Here is a 21,105-nt window from a genome sequence, read left to right as displayed (position 1 = left end):
ATATGAGCAATAATGTATAATGATGTTTAAAGTGAATCAGACATATGAGCAGAAAGATTCTATCAAATACAGTTTTGCTAAAATACATTTGTCCCTAATGATGATTTACAGAAAGGTAGGTTTCTGCAAAAACTTGGTGGTCTTAAAATTATATAATTTGAGGCACAAATAAAATTATACAGCATATCATACAATATCTGTACCAAATTATTTTGTTACTGATAATACAGTAAATATATTTACAGTCTGTACAATTTGGGGGGGCAGAGTGGTATCACCAGGTAGTGCTGATTCCTGGCTTATTCACGGCTCTGTGTTCAGGGACCACTCCTGAAGCTCTTCAGGGAATGCTAGATGGTAACAGGAATCAATCCCTGGTCAGCTATGTGCAAGGCAAGCACCCTACACTCTACTATATTTCTGGACCAAGATATATATATATATATTCTGTTTATTTGTTTGTTTCTGGGCCGCACTCATTGGTGCTCAGGGGTTACTTTAGGCTCTCTGCTGAGAAATCACTCTAGGCAGGTTTGCAAACCTATGGGATGCCAGGATGAACCCAGTCAGCCAAGTGCCAGGTAAACACCCTATCCACTTTGAAACCTGATACATCATCACCCATGCAAACAGAACATCTGACCTAGGAAGACACCAAGTTTAAAAAGGTCCTGTCTGAGGAGGACCTCGGAAATAAAGGGGATGGAGCATAAAAATTGAGACATAACTTCAGCTGACACTTTAAAAAATACTCTGATTTAACATTTCTGTAGATTCAAATATTTTTATTTAGTTTTACAGAGTAATTACTCACCCTTGTTGCTAGCCTACATGCATTTATATCAAAGGTTAACATTTCAGGCCCCAGTTCAGAATGCATAAACTATAATAAAATCAAAACATTTCTGAACTGATGTTACAAGCGAGAAATTTCTAATAACAAAAAAAAAGTCAAAGTTGAAACCGCTCTGTGTCAGAATATGCTCTGAACAATTGATCCCTGTACTATTTGGGGGTAAAATTAGCTTTTCTGAATAGCTTTGTCTGAAAATTATGACTTGTCAAGAAATTTGAGTATAAATATTGTACCTTTTACTTTGAATTAATGGAACAGAGCTTGAACCCAACTTGACTCCTGGGCCTCTGTCTCTCTTCTCTGAATCTGAGAACCCAAGATTCTTTAGTATCAGGACTCATCAGTCTGTGACAGGTACCATTTGTACTACAGCCTTATTTAACATATATTTTGATTGGGGTGACATCTAGTAATGGTTACGGTTACTCTTAACTCTGCACTCAGAAATAACTAACTGCTGGCAGTGCTTGGGGGACCCTATGGTATGTTGAGGATCGAACCAGGATTGGCCATGTACAATGTACGCACCTTACCCACTTTGCTATCACTCCAACCCAAGTCTATAGATCTTTAATATTCAACATATTCAACATTAAGCCACAATGGAATAATTACTTTGAATTTTCTTTGGGAAGTTTGAATAAGATTTCTTCCTAGATACTTACTTCTCTTTCTGCTTTTTCACTTTCATACTGGCATATTGTTTCCGTTAAATGGTTACTGTCATTGATCAACTCCTTATTAATTCTTTCCAGCAGAAGACGATGTTTCTCCCTTTCAGCTTGAAGCCTTTGGACATTGTCCTGGAACTGGTCGTACATCTTCATCATTGTCTTTTCTTTGCTGTCCACTATGTTATGGGCATCATCTAGTTGCTGGCGAGGCAACATGTTTTCACTCTGCAAGTGAGACAGTCGCTTCTCTAAGGACTCCTGTTTGCCCATGTATTTATTCACTTTCCCTTGTTCATTCTGATACATGTGTTCAATTTCCTTCTTCTGACCTTGGGTTTGGCTTAGGTCTCTTTGAATACATTCCAAAGCCAATGTCTTTTCTGTAACGGAATCCCTTGTCTGATGGAGCTCAATTTCTAGGTTATTTAGTTTAGCTTCCATTTTAGAGAGCTGTTGAGAAAGAACCTCATTAGTGTCTTGTAGGTTAGCCACATCCAAGTTCATTTTCTCCTGCAAGCGAGACCATTCATCTCTGGCCCTCTGGAAGCTGAGTTCCAGTTCTCTTTTGGAGATCTGGCTTTGATCATGGACCTGCGTAGCAGTAGCCAGTCGAGAACGGTAAGTCTCCAGTTCTGTTTCCAGTGTGTCGTTCTTCTGCTTTGCTTGCTCCAGCTGAGACTTAAGCATTGTATTCTCGGCTGCCAGGACATTAATCCGTCCACTAGACTGGAACACTGTTTCAGTGAATATTTCCTCGTTCCGTTTTACAGTCCTTTGAAGATCCTCATTCCTTTCTTTGAGAATTTTAATGTCTTCTAAATATTTCTTTTCCTTTTCCTGGTTCTGATTTTTCATTGTGTTGACTTCCAATTTTAGCCTGACAATTTCATCCTGTAACATGTGGTCTTTTTCCTTGTCATGACTATCAGAAACCTAAGTAAAACAAAGAACTTTTATACATGGTGCCTATATAAAGCAATAAATAAATAAATGATTATATAAATAAAAATAAAAACTCTGTTGAAAAATAAAAAAGAATTTGTGGAAAAAAATTCACTGAACTCTTAGCCAGCATACAAAACAAAATGACATACCATGACTTACTTGGAAAGAGAAAATTAACTATGCATTTTATTTTATTTTATTATACATTGTTTTAGAGTCACACCTGGCAGGGCTTAGGTGTTACTCCTGCTTCTAGACTCAGAAATCGCTCCTGGCAGGCTCAGGGGACCGTATGGGATGCCGGGATTCGAACCACCATCCTTCTGCACACAAGGCAAAATGCCTTAACTCTATGCTATTTCTCTGGCCCCCTAACTATGCATTTTATACAATGAAAAGCTTGACTAGAAGCAGAGATAAAACACCAAATGTTGTGGTTGCCTTGCTCATGGCAGACAAGTATTTGATCCACAGCATCCCATTTGGAACCCAGAGAAATGCCAGGAGTGATTCCTGAGAGCAGAGCCAGGAACCACACCTGTTCATTACCAGGTATGCCCCCCCCCCAAAATATTTAGAAACCAAAAATTTACCTAGAGAGAATAAATTCATGAAAGCACATAAAAAGAGTTTCTATTATCTCAGAACTCAAAAGTGCTGACAAATTCTAACAAATTCATGAATTTTTTAAACTTTATTTATTGATTGATTCATTGATTGATTAGTTGGTTTCTGGACCAAACTCACTGGAACTCAGAGGTTACTTCTGGCTCTGCACTCAGAAATTCGTCTCTGGCAGGCTGGGGGTCCCTATGGGATGCCAGAAATCAAACTGGGTCCCTTCCAGGTCAGCCTCATGCAAGGCAAATGCCCCATGGCTGTGCTATCTCTCCAGCCCCCAAATCATGAATTAGAATGAAAGACTCTTCAGATTGAAATACCCCATAATCGATTTTCACTAAATTCCACAGATATTCTAATCCAGTTCTAAAATCCCACTTACATAAATTGACAAGTCTATACACTCTATGAATGAAGGAATATCACATGCATCATGCCCCTATTCAGTTTTAATCATTCCAGAAGACTAGATAAATTTAAGGAAGCTGCAGGAGTTTCCCGAATTCCTTCATCTACCACTAAAAAAGTTCCTTTTCTAGTGTAACTATATAAATGCAAAAGAAATCTTTCATTTCAAAAAACGAATGGAAAATAAAGTTAAATTTATAGAGCTCTCTCACAAAACCTTCAAATTATGGGCTGGAATAGGAGCACAGAGGGTAGAGCATTTGTTTTGCACATGGCTGACCCAGGTTCAATCCCCGGCATCTCATATGGTCCCTTCCAGGAGTGATTCCTGAGTGTAAAGCCAGGAGAAAGCCCTGAACACTGCCAGGTGTGGCCCAACCTTGCACACCCCAAGAAGAGTCAAATGTTATCTTCTTTCATCCAGTTCTAATATATTTTCATAGACAATAGAGTTGATTTAAAATTTTATACTCAGAGATTTCTCCTGGAGGACTCGGTAAATCATATAGGGGTACTAGGGATCAACCCTGGGTTGGCCATATGCATGCAAATACCTTGACATGCTGTTCTGTCTCTCCCATCCCTAAAGTCATTGTTTATATACAAAGAACAAGCACGAAGGCCCCATCCTGGTACGTAGGGTTAGATTGATAAGCAACTTATCAACTTATTGATAATCAATTTATGATCCAATATGCTCCCCAAATCGAGGGACTCCAAAGGTATTCACATAGAGATCACAAGACAGAATGGAGCTTTTGTCTTGGCATTGATCACTGGCAATTTGCATATGTGAATTTGGAATCACTACCAATTGCCCCTATCACAGAAATCCAACATAGAGACTTCCCTGCTTCACTACTCCTAATTTACACTGCTTCATCATATGATTTAGTGTTTGATGTTACCTCCTCAATTATGTATGGAACTATAAAATTGGAAAAAGTAGTAATACTTAGAAAAAGTTTTATTTCAATTTCGAGGATAATATTGAACTGAAAATCACTGTATATTCTAATAATATGCTGCCCTGGGTTTTGTTTCGTTTTGGGCCCATATCTGGCTATGATCAGAGTCTACTCCTAGCTCTGTGCTCAGGGATCATTCCTGGCAGGGCTAAGCAGACCATATGGGGAGCGTGGGATCAAACCCAGGTGAAATAGCAACCCTGTGAAATAGTAGGTCCTCTCCAATGGTGTAAGTTTTAACTCGTTAAAGTGGTTTTAAAATCAAATATTAAGGAGTCAAGGATAGGGCTCAGTGGGAAAGTGTCTCCCGCTCTATTATCACTTCGTCTTCTCAAAAAAGTAAATATTAAACCATGATCACACTCTGATAGGCTAACACTAAACATAATTTCAATGCTATGCTGTTTTACTAAAGATATTGAACAATATAAAATCAGAAATGTAAGTTTAAAAAAGATTTCACCTACCTGCAAGTGGTTATATTCATGTTCATCAAGTCTTTCTGGATCCTCCTCTGTTACCAAGTCTAAGTCTAGTTCAGGTGGCAAATCTACATAAGTATAAAAATGAACCACTTAGAATGCTGAGATAAAAGGAATAGCCTTCATTAAAGCAGAGAATGACATTTTATTGAGCTTAATTTATGCTTCATCTTTAAGAACTATTCATAACTGTTCCTAACTGAGGCCATAGTCAGCTCAATGTGATAAGGCACTTAGCCATTACACTCTTACCTGCACCAAAACAAAAAGTAAAGTATATACATATAAAGTCCCACTATATTCTCTACTTCATATTAGCTCCAATTTAACTAGATGAGCTTCAATATATGATGATATAATTAAAATTCAAACACAACTGATATGCTAGCAAGTGAAGTTTTACTCTAGCTCTGAAATCAGTAGTCATTTTAAAAGACTACAAAAATCATAGTATCTTAACAACCAATATGTCTAACAACCATCTGTCTATCTATCTGTCTGTCTGTCTGTCTATCTACTACCTATCTATCTATCCTTCTATCTATCTATCTATCTATCTATCTATCTATCTATCTATCTATCTATCATCTGCCTACCTACCTACCTACCTACCTACCTCTGAGACTCCCTAAGAAGCAGTTACCATACTGGCAATTTTAGGGCAACAAAATGTGAATTTAAAAGTATCTGGTGCCATAGAAATACTACAGTAGATAGCAAACACTTTTTTATACGTGGCTAGCTCCACTTTGATACCCAATTCTCAATATCCCCAATTCATAATTCCCCTGAGTACCACCACCAGAAGTGTTCCCTGAGCACAGAGCTAGGAATGAGCCTTGAACATCACCACTGGTTGAGGCCTCAAACTCACAATCCACTCCCCCAATCATCTAGTAGAAATATCTGAGTGAAAAATTTACATCTTGGGGCTGGAGTAACAGCACATTGAGTAGAACCTTTGAGTTGCTCAGTCACTTTGACTGACAGGGCTCAATCCCACAGTTTGTTATAAAGTCTCCCAATCCCACCTGGAATGATTCCTGAGCACAGAGCCAGGAATTACCTTTGTGCATCGCTGGGTGTGGCCCCAAACTAACAAAGAAAAAGTTTACATTTTTAAAAAATCTCTTAAGCTTGTCAAAATCTTGTATTCAAACATAGATATTGACAAACACATCTTTATTACTTAAGTCTAATATTTCTAATAACAATGAAAAAAAAAGACACATAAAAACAATATTATGGGGCCGGAGCAGTGGCACTAGAGGTACGGTGTCTGCCTTGCAAGCCAGGAGCGATTTCTGAGAGCACAGCCAGGAATGACCCCTGAACATCAAATGGGTGTGCCCCCCCAAAAATAATAAATATTTAAATATTTTAGTGAACCTTTGCAGTGTTAATTTTTTTCTCTAAAATGTACCTGGTTGAGCTGTTTGAACATCCTTTATTCCAACTGCTTTATTAGGAATGGAGTCTTTCACTTCAATAGAAGGCTGAGTAAAATTAAAAGAAGATTAACAAATATTGTACAGCTTATAAAATCTAAAATTAATAATTCAAAACAAACTGAAAGGTATTACCTCCAAGTGGTAGTAGTTTTCAAGAGATTCTAGAAAAGGAAATAGATAATCAATTATATATAAATATGAAAGTCAACCACATAGTCAGGCAGAATTAGTATTAAGCAGAATCCTCATGCTTAGTAAATGACTGCACTGGAGGTTAGTGGTTTTTAATAGGTTGTTTGAGTTAGGACATCAACAAAGAAAGAAATATGAGTCTATGATAATACTGAAGAAAAAAGAGAAAAACAGGTCTCACTAAACATGCAGTTAAAGTTTCAAAAAGTTATTTTGCAAGTGATTATAAGTGAAGTACAGAAGTATGTGTCTATCAGTGTGGGCATGCTGATGGGAGAAAAGGGATGACTGATTGGAACAAAGAATGACTCTGCAAGGTAAATGTGAAAGTTGATGGTTGAACGCAACAGCATCATTTTTAATAAGAATAATGTGAAGTATGAAACTAAAAGTATTTATCGTGTTCTTCAATTTGCTCTAGAATTCACCAAGTACATAATGGTGATGACAGTTGAACAGGCAATTCATTTCTCTTCAGAGAGAGTATTAGGAACTGATCAGCTTGGATATATACTTGTAAAATAATAATGGATAAAAGCATTTCCATATGTTTTTCCATACCTAGGTGGGCAACTGGAAAGTCTCTATTTCTGGGATCATCTATTTTAGCCTTCTTAAAGTTGCTCGATCCACTCATGAAAGATGGAATATAAAAAACATCTAAGAGACAATGTAAAAAAAAGTTTTCAATAACTGAAACTAGGATAGCAAGAAGGAAAAAAAGTTAGATTGCTAAAGAATTATTAAGTATCAAAATCTTCGTTTTTCTGTTTCTTTTTTTTTTTTTTTTTGGTTTTTGGGCCACACCCGGCAGTGCTCAGGGGTCACTCCTGGCTGTCTGCTCAGAAATAGCTCCTGGCAGGCACAGGAAACCATACGGGATGCCGGGATTTGAACCAACCACCTTTGGTCCTGGATCGGCTGCTTGCAAAGCAAACACCACTGTGCTATCTCTCCGGACCCAAAAATCTTCATTTTTCAATAGCAGCATACTTACTGAAAATACAATCCTTGAGTGAGGGTATTATCTAATTCCCTTGGGGGCCAGAATTCATTTTATCTAGTTTATCATGCCAGATTTTTAATCTAAAGTTATTTTTAAACACCTTGCAATACAGAGTTTTAAGAAGAAGTTGCTGATAGTTGATGTTCTAAAACCTATTTTGACCAGTTGTCATTTCCCACCACCAACCCCAAATTACCTCCCATCTTCCACCCCAGCCTGTGTTTATGGCAGTCTCTCTTGTTCTTCTTAGATTTTTATGAAAGAATTATCTTATTAAACATCAACCATTATGGGAAAAAGAAGCCAATATTTCTATACTTAATCTCCTCTGAACAATGAATTAGCAATACAACACTTGTATTTTATGCCTGCCTCCCAGCTGAGGAGGAAAATGACTACAGTTTATTCCAATTTTAATACTCCCTCCCAATGCCACTCAGGGATCACTCCTGGTGGTGCTCAAGAACCAACAGAGTGCTGAAGATTGAACCTGGGTTGGATGTGTGCAAGATAAATGCCTTACTGCTTAAGGCCAACCCTTCTTCTTCCCCTTTTATGTAGTTCTTTTTCTTTGTTTTGAGTCACACAACAGCACTCAGGGCTTACTGCTGCCTCTGAGCTCAGGAATCACTCCTGATGGCAATGATGGAGGAATGTTTGAAGTTCTGGGATCAAACTCATGTGGGTCACATACAAGGCAAGAATCTGACGTGTGTAACATCTCTCCAGATCCCCTTGGTGCTCTTTATCTATATTGTCCCAGCCTATTTCACTTTTTACTCTGTACTTAATTATGCAGAGTATCTTGTGTCTATCATTTCTAATTTGAGACCTACTCTGGCTATAAATATGGCCAAAATCAAAATAGAATAATAATTTTCTACAAGGTAAGGTGTTTGCTTGCATACAGCCAACACTGGTTCCAACCTGGTACTGCATATGTTCCTCTGAGCACCACCAGGGGGTCACTCCTGAACACAGAGCCATGATCTGCTCTAGAGTGTGACACTCACCACTGCTCTGGCCAAAAAATCCAAATAAAAGATATTTCTCTGGGCCAGAGAGACAGGGCGTTTGCCTTGCACGCAGCCAATCTGGGGTAGACGGTGGTTCAAATGCTGGCATCCCATATAGTACCCCGTGCTTGCTGGGAGTGATTTTTGAGTGAGGAGCCAAGAGTAATCCCTGAACCTGCGTATGTGTCCCCCCAAAAAAATGTTTCTCTGGATTTTGTTATGTCTTGAACTATCCAACAGCTCTCCCTCCAAACTGTCTAGAAGGAGCTGAAATCCATGCCTGAGACCTGGTTTGATTCTCAGGATTCCCGAGCAGAAAAATAGAAAACAGTGAATAGGCATTTACCTGGCACCAAATAACCCAGGTTCAAACCTCAGCATCTTGTATGGTCCCCTCAGCACCACCCAGAATAATCCCTAAGCACAGAGCTGGATATTTTGCACAGTATAATATTATCTTCTGAAGCAACAACGTTTCATATGCCATTAAAGTGTATATAATCATGGGGCAATACAATAGATAAGGCTCTTCCTTTGCACTGGACTGATCCAGGCAGGGGCTGACCACTTTGGTGCCTCAAAGGATCCCCAAAACTCTGCTAGGAGTGATCCCTGAGGACCGCTAAAGTATTATCCCACCCAAGTATATACATGTGTATTTGTATATAATAGCTGATGACCACGAGCTTATGCTGTCTTTAATAAGAAAATATAGTTCTGCATGATTAGCAATCCCTAACACCTTCCCCACCAAAGGAAAAGAAGCAGGTGTGAAAATTGCACTTTGCTTCTCTGACAAAGTTTGGTATAGAAAGCTCAAATTTCACTTGGCCCACATTTCCTATACCTCTCCCAAAGGCATCATGTCCTTTTATCCCCATCTACTATATCAACACCTGTTCTACTTTCCATCTCTTGCACCTTGTACACTCTTCTTTTTAACACCCCATCCCTCTTCTTCCCAGAATGTTAGTGGATCTTAGAGTCTCCCCAAAAAAGCAGTGCAAGGTCATTTCAAATTAATCTGTTGCTAATATCTGGAAAGAAATACTAATTAATTTCCTTTTTATCATATAATCATTTGCTTTGTTTAGGAGCATACAATAATTGCTGTGTTTTAAATCAACACTGTCAAATGACTTTTCCATTGAAATACAGCCCTTACCTTCTACTTGTCCATTTAATGTACTTTTTTCTCCTTGATTTGCAGTTGCCAATAAGTGATCAACATACTTCTGTGGTAGACTCTCAGAAATACTCTGTTAAAATTATTACCAGTAATAAGCTGCATGAAGATTTCCTAATCCCTTTCAAAGGTAATATCTGAATTTCCAACTCTAAATGTAATAAACTTAAAGTAAGGGACACTGGGGCTGGAGCCATAGCAAAATGGTAGGGTATCTGCCTTATACTTGGCCTACCCCAACAGACCTGGGTTTGATCCCTGGCATCCCATATCATTCTAAGAACCTGCCAGGAGTGATTTCTGAGCACAGAACAAGGAGTAATCCCTGAGCACTGCCAGGTGTGGTCCAAAAACAAAACAAAAAAATCTTTTAAGACAGACATACTGGTACTAAAAAGCAAGGAATTAAACTAAAAACCTCATATATGCTCTCTCGATAGCCATTATATTTTTCTTTAACTTTGGATCACACACAGCAATGCTCGGGGGTTACATCCTGGCTCTCCATACAGAATTTTCACCTGGAAGCCCTAAGGAATTATATGGGGTGCCAGAGATGGAACCCAGTTCAGTCTGGAACAAGGCAAACACCTTACACGCTGTACTATCACTCTGGACTTTTATCAAGTGGACTTCAATTGACCTTTGCCTTTGTAAATTAAGTATAGGCAGAAGAAGAATTCTCACAGACACCTGGCACCTTCTGTTACACACAGATTTTTTCTTTCTTTCTTTCTTTCTTTCTTTCTTTTTTTTTTTTTGGTTTTGGTTTTTGCACCCAGCAGTGCTCAACAGTTACTCCTGACTCTATGCTCAAAATTCACTCCTGGCAGGCTCAGGGAACTATATGGGATGCAAAGAAATCAAATCAGGGTCTATCTGGCGTTGGCCATCTGCAGTGCAAAATGCTTTACCTCTGAGGAATCGCTCCGCACCCTTACACAGATCTTTTCTAATCACCTAAATTTTACTCCAATCCCTATCCTTGTTCAAATACAAACTTCTATTTTCCCCATTTCTTCTGTATGAAACATTTATAGTGACAGAATGGATCATTTTCTGGTTTTTCTGCTCCTACCACTTGTATGCAACTTGTACATTCAGTGTCTTCTTTTCTGGATAAGCTGCTAGTCAGTAACAAATTCACATGCAGTACAAAACATTTGAACTCTCATCAAGCAGAACGCAATTACCTAATCACATTATTCTATAGATACAGAATATTTATACCTACTTGACAAGTATAGGAGATCCCTAATGGTCTCTGAAACATACCCAAAATAAAAACTCCACATGACCATTCTAACTCTCCCCTTCTTGATGCTTGCTGCCATCTTATTGTTACACTTTCGTGGGGAAGTGTCCAGGGGTTATTTGTAGCTCAGTACTCAGGAATCATTCCTAACAGTGCTTGGGGGACCCTAAGGGATGTTGGCAAACATACCTGGGTTGGTCGTGTACAGGGCAAGTGTCTTATCCCCTTTGCTATCTCTCAAGTGACATTTTATCATTTTAAAAAATGTTCTTACTATTATTAGGCAATAATGATACTGTGACCAATTTGCTTTCTATTTCTTTAGCATCCTTTACAATTTACAAAGTATTTTTAGATTCATTACCATATTTGCTCATGACCCATTCTTGAGAGGCAGTATTAGTACCATTTCTATTAACAAGGTCACTAATACTCAAATAGGTTAAATACATTTTTCCAAGATTCTATAGCTAGTTACTAGCAAAGCTTGGACATTAATGTATCTTCTGACATCAAATATGGTATGAGTTTACAGTATTATGCAGCAGCTGCCCCATATCTAAGAGACCAAGATCGTTCTTACTCTGTCCAGAGTTGTTAGTTTATCATTGCTTCGTACTTGCAGTATTAAAAGACTGGCTATTGTAAAGCTACTCAATGCACCCATGTTTGGTTTCCTTTATTTTCCTGTGAGGATCACAGGAAATCACAGATTCTACTTGCAAATCACATATTCTACTATCACCTACAATCTCGGTTCCAGTGATATTAAAAATTCTATTTTCAATATCCAAAATGATTTCTAATTATTAAAGAACCATTAAGGCACACTATTATTATATAACATATTTATTATTTCCTCAAACTTTGACTCCTGAGTCCCTGATTGCAGATCTACTTGATAATCTAATGATAGTTTCAAGAGCCAGGCATAAACTTTTGAAGTGCATGTTGAAAAAAACTTAATATTTAATCTCTTTCTCATCTACTCCCTAATAAAGAGTTTTTTCACATTCCTTTATAGAGCAGAATCATGAATTCTAAAATAATATTTTTGTTTTCAGGAAAGTCTTACATAAAAAATCAAACTGATTATGACCACATTCTGATACATTGCACTACTTTCCTTAAGTACTCATGAGTAGAATTATACTGTACGACTCATGGCATGAAGTGCAAAATTCTTTAATAAGGGTTCAAAATACAAGAAACAATTGTATGAGCAAATGAATGATGAAAATGGAATCCAAAGCATTTATCTCATATTTCAGCATTATTTGGGGCTCATAATAAAAAATAATAATAAAACACAATACCTCAGAGTCCGTAGGTGAGTCTATATCTTCCTCTTCTAATCCCAGTGCTGACAGCATTTCTACCAAATGTAGGCATAGACAAATCAATGAGAACAATTGCTACTGCTGGTCTTTTGTTTGTTTGTTTTTTTGTTTGTTTTGGGTTTTGGGTCACACCCGGGAGCTCTCTGCGGTTACTCCTGGCTCTATGCTCAGAAATCACTCCTGGCAGGATCGGGGGACCATATGGGATGCTGGGATTTGAACCACTGTCCTTCTACATGCAAGGCGAACACCTTACCTCCATGCTATCTCTCCGACCTCTACTGTTTTGTTTATTTCATTTTTCTTTTTATTCTTTTAAATTTTCAAACAGAACCACATAATTTAAATCATAAATTGAGGGAGGAAAAAATTGATGGTACCAGAATCAAACAGTCACTAAGTAGAAATAAAATATAAACAGACTTAAACACCAAACTCAAGTAACCAACAAGAGAATCGATACCCAATCTTCAATAAGCTATACACAGAGGACAGCAGTTATACTAGCAGTTTGAGGGGGGGGCAACGAAGGAGGATGCTGGGAAAAGGGTAGGAGCGAGGACAACACTGGTGGTGGGAATGCCTCTGGTTCAATATCACTATGTACCTTAAATATTACTGTGAAAGACTTGTAATTCACGTTGGCCACAATAAAAATTATTATTAAAAAAGGTATGTTTATCTCCATTCAAAAATATTTCTAAGGACCAGAGCAATAGCAGAGCACACGATGATGAAGTTAAATCCCCGTCCTCCCAAATGGTTCCCTGAGCCCCACCACGAATGACCAGAGAATGCTCAAGCTGAAGCCCTGAGCACCACTGAGTGTGCCCCAGACCCTCCAACTTTTCTATAAATTATAATCAGTAACAGATAAGAATTTCAGGGAACTGGAGGCTGGCAAATAGTACAGAAGTTAAGGAGCTTATTCCTTCTATGTGGCCAACATGTTTGAATCCCCAGCAGGGCACGTGGAACCTCTCAAGCACCACCAAAAGCATTCCCTGCTCACAGAGCCAAGAGCTGGGTGTGGTCCAACAACAAGAACAAAGAGAAAAAGTGGAGTTTCAGGGACCAGGGAGATGGTGCAGGGTCTGGAGTACATGCCGTCTACTTGCAGTTCAGAGTTCCTCAGACATCTGCCAGGGAGCAGCCCCCAGCACTGTGATTCCCAAGCGAAAAACAAATGTATGGTGTGGACCTGTACATTTCAGTACCTTTCAAACTGTTTATTTCTTTTGGGGCCACAATTACCAGGTCTCAGGGCTGCTCCTGGCTCTGTGCTCAGGAATTATTCCTGCTAGTTTAGGGAACTAGAATGGATGCCAAGGACTCAAACATGGGTCAGTCACATGCAAGGGAAGTGCCTGCATACTGTACGATCTTCTTGGCCCATTTCAAATTTTTTCTATAACCATTTAAGTAGAAGAAAAAAAAAACTTCACACTAAATTACCACTTCTTTTTTTGAGAGCTTCATCAACACAGGGTAAATTGGTATTTTTTGTATGGTCTTGTGAGACACTTTCAATATCATTTTTGTCCTTTTCATCTGCTGGCTTTATAGGTCTTTCCTATAAAAACAAAAACCCAATTTCAGGAAAAACAAATGTCCATTTTTCAATGTATTTTAACATATTTCTCAAGGTTATGAAATATATGGCCTTAATATACCCTCATAAATATATGTGAATATTCACTTCTGAAATATTCTAGCAAATATACATATTTTAAATATCATAAAAAGATTCCAGATAGAAACATTAGTTGAAGACTTAAAATGAAAAAGGTGTTTACTTATATTCATTGCAGCACTATTTACAATAGCCAGACTCTGGAATCTATGAAGATGGCCTTGAACAGATGAATGGCTAAAGAAAACAATGGTACATATACACAATGGAATATTATGCAGCCATCAAGAGAGATGAAGTCATGATATTTTCCTATATATGGAATCTATTATGTTGAGTGAAATAAGTGAGAGGGAGAAAGATGGACACAGAATAGTCTCACTCACTTATGGGTTTTAAGTAAAATTTAAGACATTAAAGCCCAGAAATAACAAAGTTAAGGGCTGGAAGGGCCGGAAGGACCGGCTCACAATTTGAAGCTCACCACAAAGAGTTGTGAATTCTATTAGGGAAATAACTACACTAAGAACAAGCATGACAATGCTAAAAAATGAGAGAAGTGGAATGCCTCTCATGATACAGGTAGGGCCGGGGGAGGAGGGGAGCAGTGGTGGTGGGAATGTTGCACTGGTGAAGGGGGAGTATTCTGTTTAAGACTGAAACCCAAATACAAACATGCTACAAATCATGGTGCTTCAATAAGATTTAAAAAAAGAAAATAAAATAAGGTGTTTAAAAAGGAGAATCCTTCTTTAAAATTTAATTCTAATTTCTGGGTATCTTAATTTTTTTCTGAATCACTTTTATTGAGGCATCAGTGTATAATAAAACCAGAAATGACTGGGATTTTTTGATTGTTTGTATTTTAGTGCCCAAGCGTGCGAGGAGTGATTTCTGAGCGCAGAGCCAGAAATAACCCGTGAGCACTGCCGGGAGTGACACCAAAAAATAAAAAACAAAAAAACACACACACAAAAATTAAACCTCACTTTCCTCTTTTACTACACTATACAGGGGGTGGATTTTGGGAAATGACCCAAGTGTTAATTGATGTACCAAACTGTTACTTCTTTTATCCCTAAAAATTATAGTAAATATTGTCTTATCAGTAAGTTTTCCTTACCAAATCACCTAAAGCAAGTATTCATCCCTACTTTAAAATTTTTAAAATAATTATAATAAAAATAAAATAACCTTAGTTAACTATTACGTTTTAGGTCTGAAGTGAGAGTACAGTAGGGAGGCATTTGCCTTGAACTGAGAGCCTGAGTACAGAGCCAGGAGTAAGCCCGGTGCACAATCAGGTATATTTCTTGTAGACAAAATGAAGAGTTTAGTTTTCCTAGTATCATAATTATATGAATTGGAATAGCAAACAACATAAACTAAACAAAATAATTGCTTCAATTTCAGGCAGTACAGTAAGAAAAAGAAGATAAGAATAAACCTGTAAAACAATGGTCCATGTATGAAAGCCACATACAGATAGCAAACAGAAACAAAATTTAAAGCAGGTTAATTAACTTCCAAAGGAAATACTTTACCTTGGCTTCAAAATCAAACTCATCATCAGATATATGCCTTGAATCATCAATGCCAGGTTTACTGGAAAATCTTTAGAGATAAAACATACAACAAAAAAGAATGACTTCATTTTCTATTAGAAACTTTATAAAGAGTGATAGTACAGCAAAAAACGTGCTTGCCTTGAATGCAGGTTTGACCCCCAGTAACGCATATGGTCCAAGCCCAAGAGGAGTGATCCCTGAGTGTAGAGCCAGGAGTAAGCCCAAAGAATTGCCAGTGTGGCACAAAAATAAAAACAAATAAAACGGAAAAAAATAAAGTGTTAGGGTTGGAGAGATTCCTAGATCTCCGATGTAGAGCTCCACAGCAGTCTCCAGCCTTTAAGTCTTCAGCTTATGAAGGCACAGATTCCTGAACAACAACAGACTTCAATGACAAAAAGCATTTGTCTCCATGCTACTGAAAAACAATCTAATGGAACTTACTTAGGTTGTTCAAACATAGGGACATTAACCAACTACTTACCTGAGTGACTGCTTGGGGGGATCCTAGACCTCCTACATGCAAAACAAGTGCTCCAGTCTGTTAAACTATCTCTGCAGTGAAGCATGGTGAGTTGGACTAACAAAGTATTTACAAAAATAATCTGTACTAGGGCCGGAGATATACCGTGGAGGTAGGGCACTTGCCTTGCATGCAGAAGGATGATGGTTCAAATCCCGGCATCCCATATGGTCTCCCGAGCCTGCAGGAGCGATTTTTGAGCATAGAAACCAGGAGTAATCCCTGAGAACTGCGGGTGTGATCCAATCCCCCCCACAAAAAAATATCTGTACTTACTAAAAAACAGTTCATCTCAAGGAGCTTAAATTACCAACACACCAGGAGCCAGAGCAATAGTACCTGTTGTTTGCTTTAGATGCAGGTGACCTGGGTTCCATAGTACAACTAGGAGTGACCCCTTGCAGAGCCAGAAGGAAGCCTTCCTTTGTGTGGGCTTTTCCCCATAAAAAAGAAATGTCAGTTCACATACCTAAAACGTGCCTGATTGGGCCTTACTTATGTTAAATGAATAGTTTTGCAGCCATAACTAACAGACCTTCCCTAAAACTTAATTGTGAAAACAAAGTATTAGTTGAAAACGCAACTGCCAAGTGAATTAGGCGAACTCTAGGACATATGCTTGGACGTGGCTTCATAGGAAAACTCTAAAAGTTTTAACTCAATTTGAGTTTCTGAGACCCGAGTTGGATCTGGTCTTCTTTTCAGAGATGTGGATCCTTCTATATCTGTCAATGCTAAAGGATACAGGAATGCATTTGGGATCCAGGTCAGTTGATGATTAACTCAACAGTTAACTACTTGCTAACTATGGAATCATGGGCGAGTGATTTAATCCCTCTGAATCTCAATTGCCAGCATACTAAAAATAAGCCATATAATACCACCAAGATAATTTCACAAAGCACTGAAAGAACTATAAGGAAACACAAATGTTATGCACCCAAGAATGTCTAGTCCACAATAAATTATTTAGAAAATAATTATTTAAAAGACAAGACAGACTAATAGATACAACAAACTTCTACACAGAGATGACACTAAATCCCATGACAATAATCTCTCTCAACATCAATGGACTAAATGCACTAGTTAAGAGACACAAGTCTGGAAAAATGGATCCAAGAGCTGAATCCAATATTCCACTGCATACAAGAAACACATGTGAATAGTTAGAACATAGACCAAATTCAAAGGTTGGAGGAAAATAATCCAACAAACAACTCCCTTAAAAATGCTGACACAAACCTATGATTCAAAATAGTTACAAATATCAAAGATGGACATTTCACACTAATAAAGGGATATGTACACAGGAAGAAATCACACTCTGATATAAATACGCACCCAATGAGGGACCAGCAAAATATTTAATACAATTGTTGACAAATTGAAAAGAAGACATCAATAGCAACACAATAATAGTGGGAGACCACAGCACTGCCTTGGAATGCCCTGATAGGTCAACCAGGCTGAAACCTAACAAGAATATGTTAGCTCTGAAAAGAGAACTGGCATAAAGTGGACTAGTACATATATTATGTGTATATATATATACATGTATGGATATATATGTGTGTGTATATATATACATATATATAGGACACTCCATCTTCAAAAAACTGATTACACATTCTTCAATGCACATGGTTATTCTCCAGGATAGACCACATGCAAGCCATAAAACATATCTCCATAAAATCAAGAGTATAGATATTGTACATAATATCTTCTCAGATCACAGGGCTCTGAAATTTGAAGTGAACTACAAAAGGACACAGAAGAAAATGCCTAACTCATAAAAATTAAACAGCACACTACTCAACAACGAGTGGATCAAAGATGAAATCAAAGAGGAGATCAAAACATTCCTGGCAACAATGACAATAAGGACAGAGATTATCAGAATTTATGGGACACAGCAAAAGTGGTACTAAGAGGAAATTTTATAGCTTTACAAACACACATCAGGAAGGAAGAAGGGGCCTACCTGAAAACCTTAAAAATACAGCTTATAAAATTAGAAAATGATCAACAGAAGGAACCAAATATAGGTGGCAGAAGTAAATAAAAAAAGCTTAGAGCAGAAATCAATGAAGTGGAAATCATAAAAACAATTCTGGGGGCCGGCAAGGTGGCGCTTGAGGTAAGGTGTCTGCTTGCAAGTGCTAGCCAAGCAAGGGCAGCAGTTCGATCCCCCAGCATCCCATATGGTCCGCCAAAGCCAAGGGCAATTTCTGAGTGCTTAGCCAGGAGTAACTCATGAGCATCATATGGGTGTGGCCCAAAAAACAAAAGGAAAAAATATATATATATATATATATATGAATTCTGATCTTTTCGGTAGTGGATGGTAGTAATGGTCATGGTAGTGAAGTGTATATGTGCATGGTCAGGGTTTGCTCCTGAATCACTCCTGATAGGACTCTATGCATAATATAGGATACCAGGAATTAAAACTGGTCAGCCAAACACAAGGAAAGGGCCCCACCTGCTATATAATCTCTCAACCCCCTTCCTGTATTTTTGGTTTCATCTCCAGAGCCTGGAATCCAACCCAGGACTCACACACATGGAGGGCAGTCCTTACTGCTTGAGCTGCAGGCCCAGTCTCTATTTAAGCTTCATGCTGTGTGTAAGTGTAACTACTGACAAGGAGTTTAAATAAACAGTACTGTACCTCTGCATTTTTCTTAATGCATACCTATTTGATTCATTTATTAAAAAATCTGCCATTTCCTTTTTGTCTTCCTTGACAGCCAGTAAAACTGGCGTGAGGTCATCCTGCAAAACAACGAAACCAACAGGTCATTTAGAAAGTCACAGAACTTTAACCTGAATTGTAAAACTTACAAGAGAACCTTGAAAATTAAGCACAGAATATAAAAGTTAATAAAAAAAAAAGTAGCCCCTTCAAGAATTTAATATATGGAGACAGAGAGATAGCACAGCAGTAGGGCATTTGCCTTGCATGCAGCCGACCCAGGATGAATACTGGTTCAAATCCTAACATCCAATATGGTCCCCTGAGCTGCTATGAGTAGTTTCTGAGCTCAGAGCCAAGAGTAAGCCCTGAGCACCGTCAGGTGCGACCCAAAAACCCAATAATCATCATCATCCTCATCCTCATCCTCATCATCTCATATACGCTGTTCCTTTTCTAAAAAAAAAAATAACTGTACTCCTAATGCAGAAATTCTGACATGATTGTCTAACCTCAAAAATAAAAAAAAATTGAAAAACTGGAAATCACTCATTATATATGTGTAAACACAAACATATCTTTTTCAACTGCTAAATTTCCAATGTCTCTCCTTTCCCCTTTCCCTTTGAAGTTTTCACCAATATAAGGGAAATGTATTTCTCAATAAAATATTTAAAAAATAGACACCTGTCAACAGCAGCAAAATTACAGTTGTAAGAAGCCATGAGGACAGAAAGGACTGAAGGAATGTTTCACATGCCAGAGCCCTGCGCCAGGCCTGACACCTAAACCTGAGAAACCTTTGGAGACCAGAAAGAAGGTAGAAGAGATGAGGGAGGAATGAAGGGAGGAAGATAAAAAGAAAGGAAGAGGAAAGGAGGAATCCAGTATACTGGAAAACATTTTGTTTTATTTGAGTTATCAGATAAATGTCTACTTCCAAAGAAACTTTGCTTTCTTGTGTTGTTTTGCATTAAATGACAAAAAAGTCAAGGGATTGAGAAAGTATCTGAGGAGCCAGGGAGACAGCTTAAAGGGCTGCAGCTCATGCCTTGCACAGATAGGGCCCCAATTTCAATAACCAGCACCCCATGGTGCTAAACACTGGCAGGTTAGGCATGACGGCCCCCAGCACTTGGGCCTCAAAAGTTTTGTGTTGCTGGGCCCAAACACTGAAGCAGGTGGCTGGTCAAAGTTAGCCATATTCCACTTAAAGTGTTCCCTGGTCCCAGGGCCCTGCTGGGGAAATTCCCCAAAAATCAAGTAAAATCAAAAACGATCTTTTCAAACTATTTCATTCAAGGAATGTTTGAGCTTCCAAATATAAAAACATAAATGTCAACCAGGGAAGGTCTGCCAGGTTTAGGTGGGGAAAGTGCTGTATATAAACCTTTTCATGGAAGGAAAAACAGATACACCAGCCTCACCATCAGCTGCCTGCACTGCGAATCTCTGGCTCCCAAAGGGCTCTACCAGACTGAGGAGAAACACGTGGCGTGGGATAGCCCATAGTTGGTCGGAGCTGGCAAGACTGTGAACAGCAGCAGTATCTGGCCACCTTCATCAGATACCAAGACAAGATTCGAGCCCTGCTCTGGTTTTCAGAACCTGGGGTTGTGTCCTAGAGTCCTCAGGCTGCCACTTCTCCTGCAACCTGCTCTCAAACCAGCATCTCTATTGCAGGCAGTCACCATCGTTCTACCACCCATGCCCAGTAGCACCATTGCCCACACCACTCAAGGTCATCTGACACCCGGGAGGCCTTTCATTGTTTCCCAAGCACTTAGGGAAGGTGGCATGAGAAAGATTACAGCAGGGAGGCCTCTCCCATTGCATGCAGTTGACCTAGGTTTGATTTCAACCACAACATAGAATTCCCTGAGCCCAAATACTATGCACTACCAAATTGTTACCCAAACACCAATTTTAAAAAAATACCCAGCGGATGGAGCAATAGCATAGCATTAGGGCATTTGCCTTGCACAAGGACAACCCAGGACAGTTCTGGGTTCCATTCCTGCCATCTCATAGGATCCCCGAGTCTGCCAGGAGCAATTTCTGAGCGCAAAGCCAGAAGTAACCCCTGAGCTTTGCCGGGTATAACCCAAAAAATAAAAAAACTTCCCAGTACTGAGGGGAAATTTTTCCTTAGGGTACGGAGAGCTGCCTGAGGGGACACAGCATTGCTCTTTCCTCCCTGTCTTCCAGTGTTACAGGGTTCTAGAGAGGGGAGTGTGTCTGCACACACATGCAATATAATTTTCATTTTCTTTTTTTTTT

At 38.7% G+C, this 21,105-nt stretch overlaps 2 protein-coding genes across 2 annotated transcripts in view; both read right to left on the bottom strand.

Moving 5' to 3' along the window:
- Positions 1-21,105, bottom strand: part of LOC126014225 (ankyrin repeat domain-containing protein 26-like) — a 42,918-nt gene that overhangs the window by 18,556 nt on the left and 3,257 nt on the right. Inside the window, exons 5-14 of the mRNA XM_049777544.1 lie at positions 18,802-18,905; positions 15,578-15,647; positions 13,856-13,973; positions 12,377-12,435; positions 9,785-9,878; positions 7,159-7,257; positions 6,538-6,566; positions 6,378-6,450; positions 4,940-5,022; positions 1,522-2,463 (exon numbers count right to left, since the gene is read on the bottom strand). Of these exons, the coding sequence (XP_049633501.1) occupies positions 1,522-2,463; positions 4,940-5,022; positions 6,378-6,450; positions 6,538-6,566; positions 7,159-7,257; positions 9,785-9,878; positions 12,377-12,435; positions 13,856-13,973; positions 15,578-15,647; positions 18,802-18,905 (1,671 nt within the window). The remainder of the gene's footprint in view (positions 1-1,521; positions 2,464-4,939; positions 5,023-6,377; positions 6,451-6,537; positions 6,567-7,158; positions 7,258-9,784; positions 9,879-12,376; positions 12,436-13,855; positions 13,974-15,577; positions 15,648-18,801; positions 18,906-21,105) is intronic.
- Positions 12,408-21,105, bottom strand: part of LOC126014220 (ankyrin repeat domain-containing protein 26-like) — a 263,129-nt gene continuing 254,431 nt past the window's right edge. Inside the window, exon 11 of the mRNA XM_049777540.1 lies at positions 12,408-12,435. The gene's annotated coding sequence lies outside the window, so the exon portion shown is untranslated. The remainder of the gene's footprint in view (positions 12,436-21,105) is intronic.

This window comes from Suncus etruscus, chromosome 7, assembly GCF_024139225.1.
Source record: "Suncus etruscus isolate mSunEtr1 chromosome 7, mSunEtr1.pri.cur, whole genome shotgun sequence".
In the NCBI taxonomy this organism is placed as follows: domain Eukaryota; kingdom Metazoa; phylum Chordata; class Mammalia; order Eulipotyphla; family Soricidae; genus Suncus; species Suncus etruscus.
This window is presented reverse-complemented; position numbering and strand designations above follow the sequence as displayed.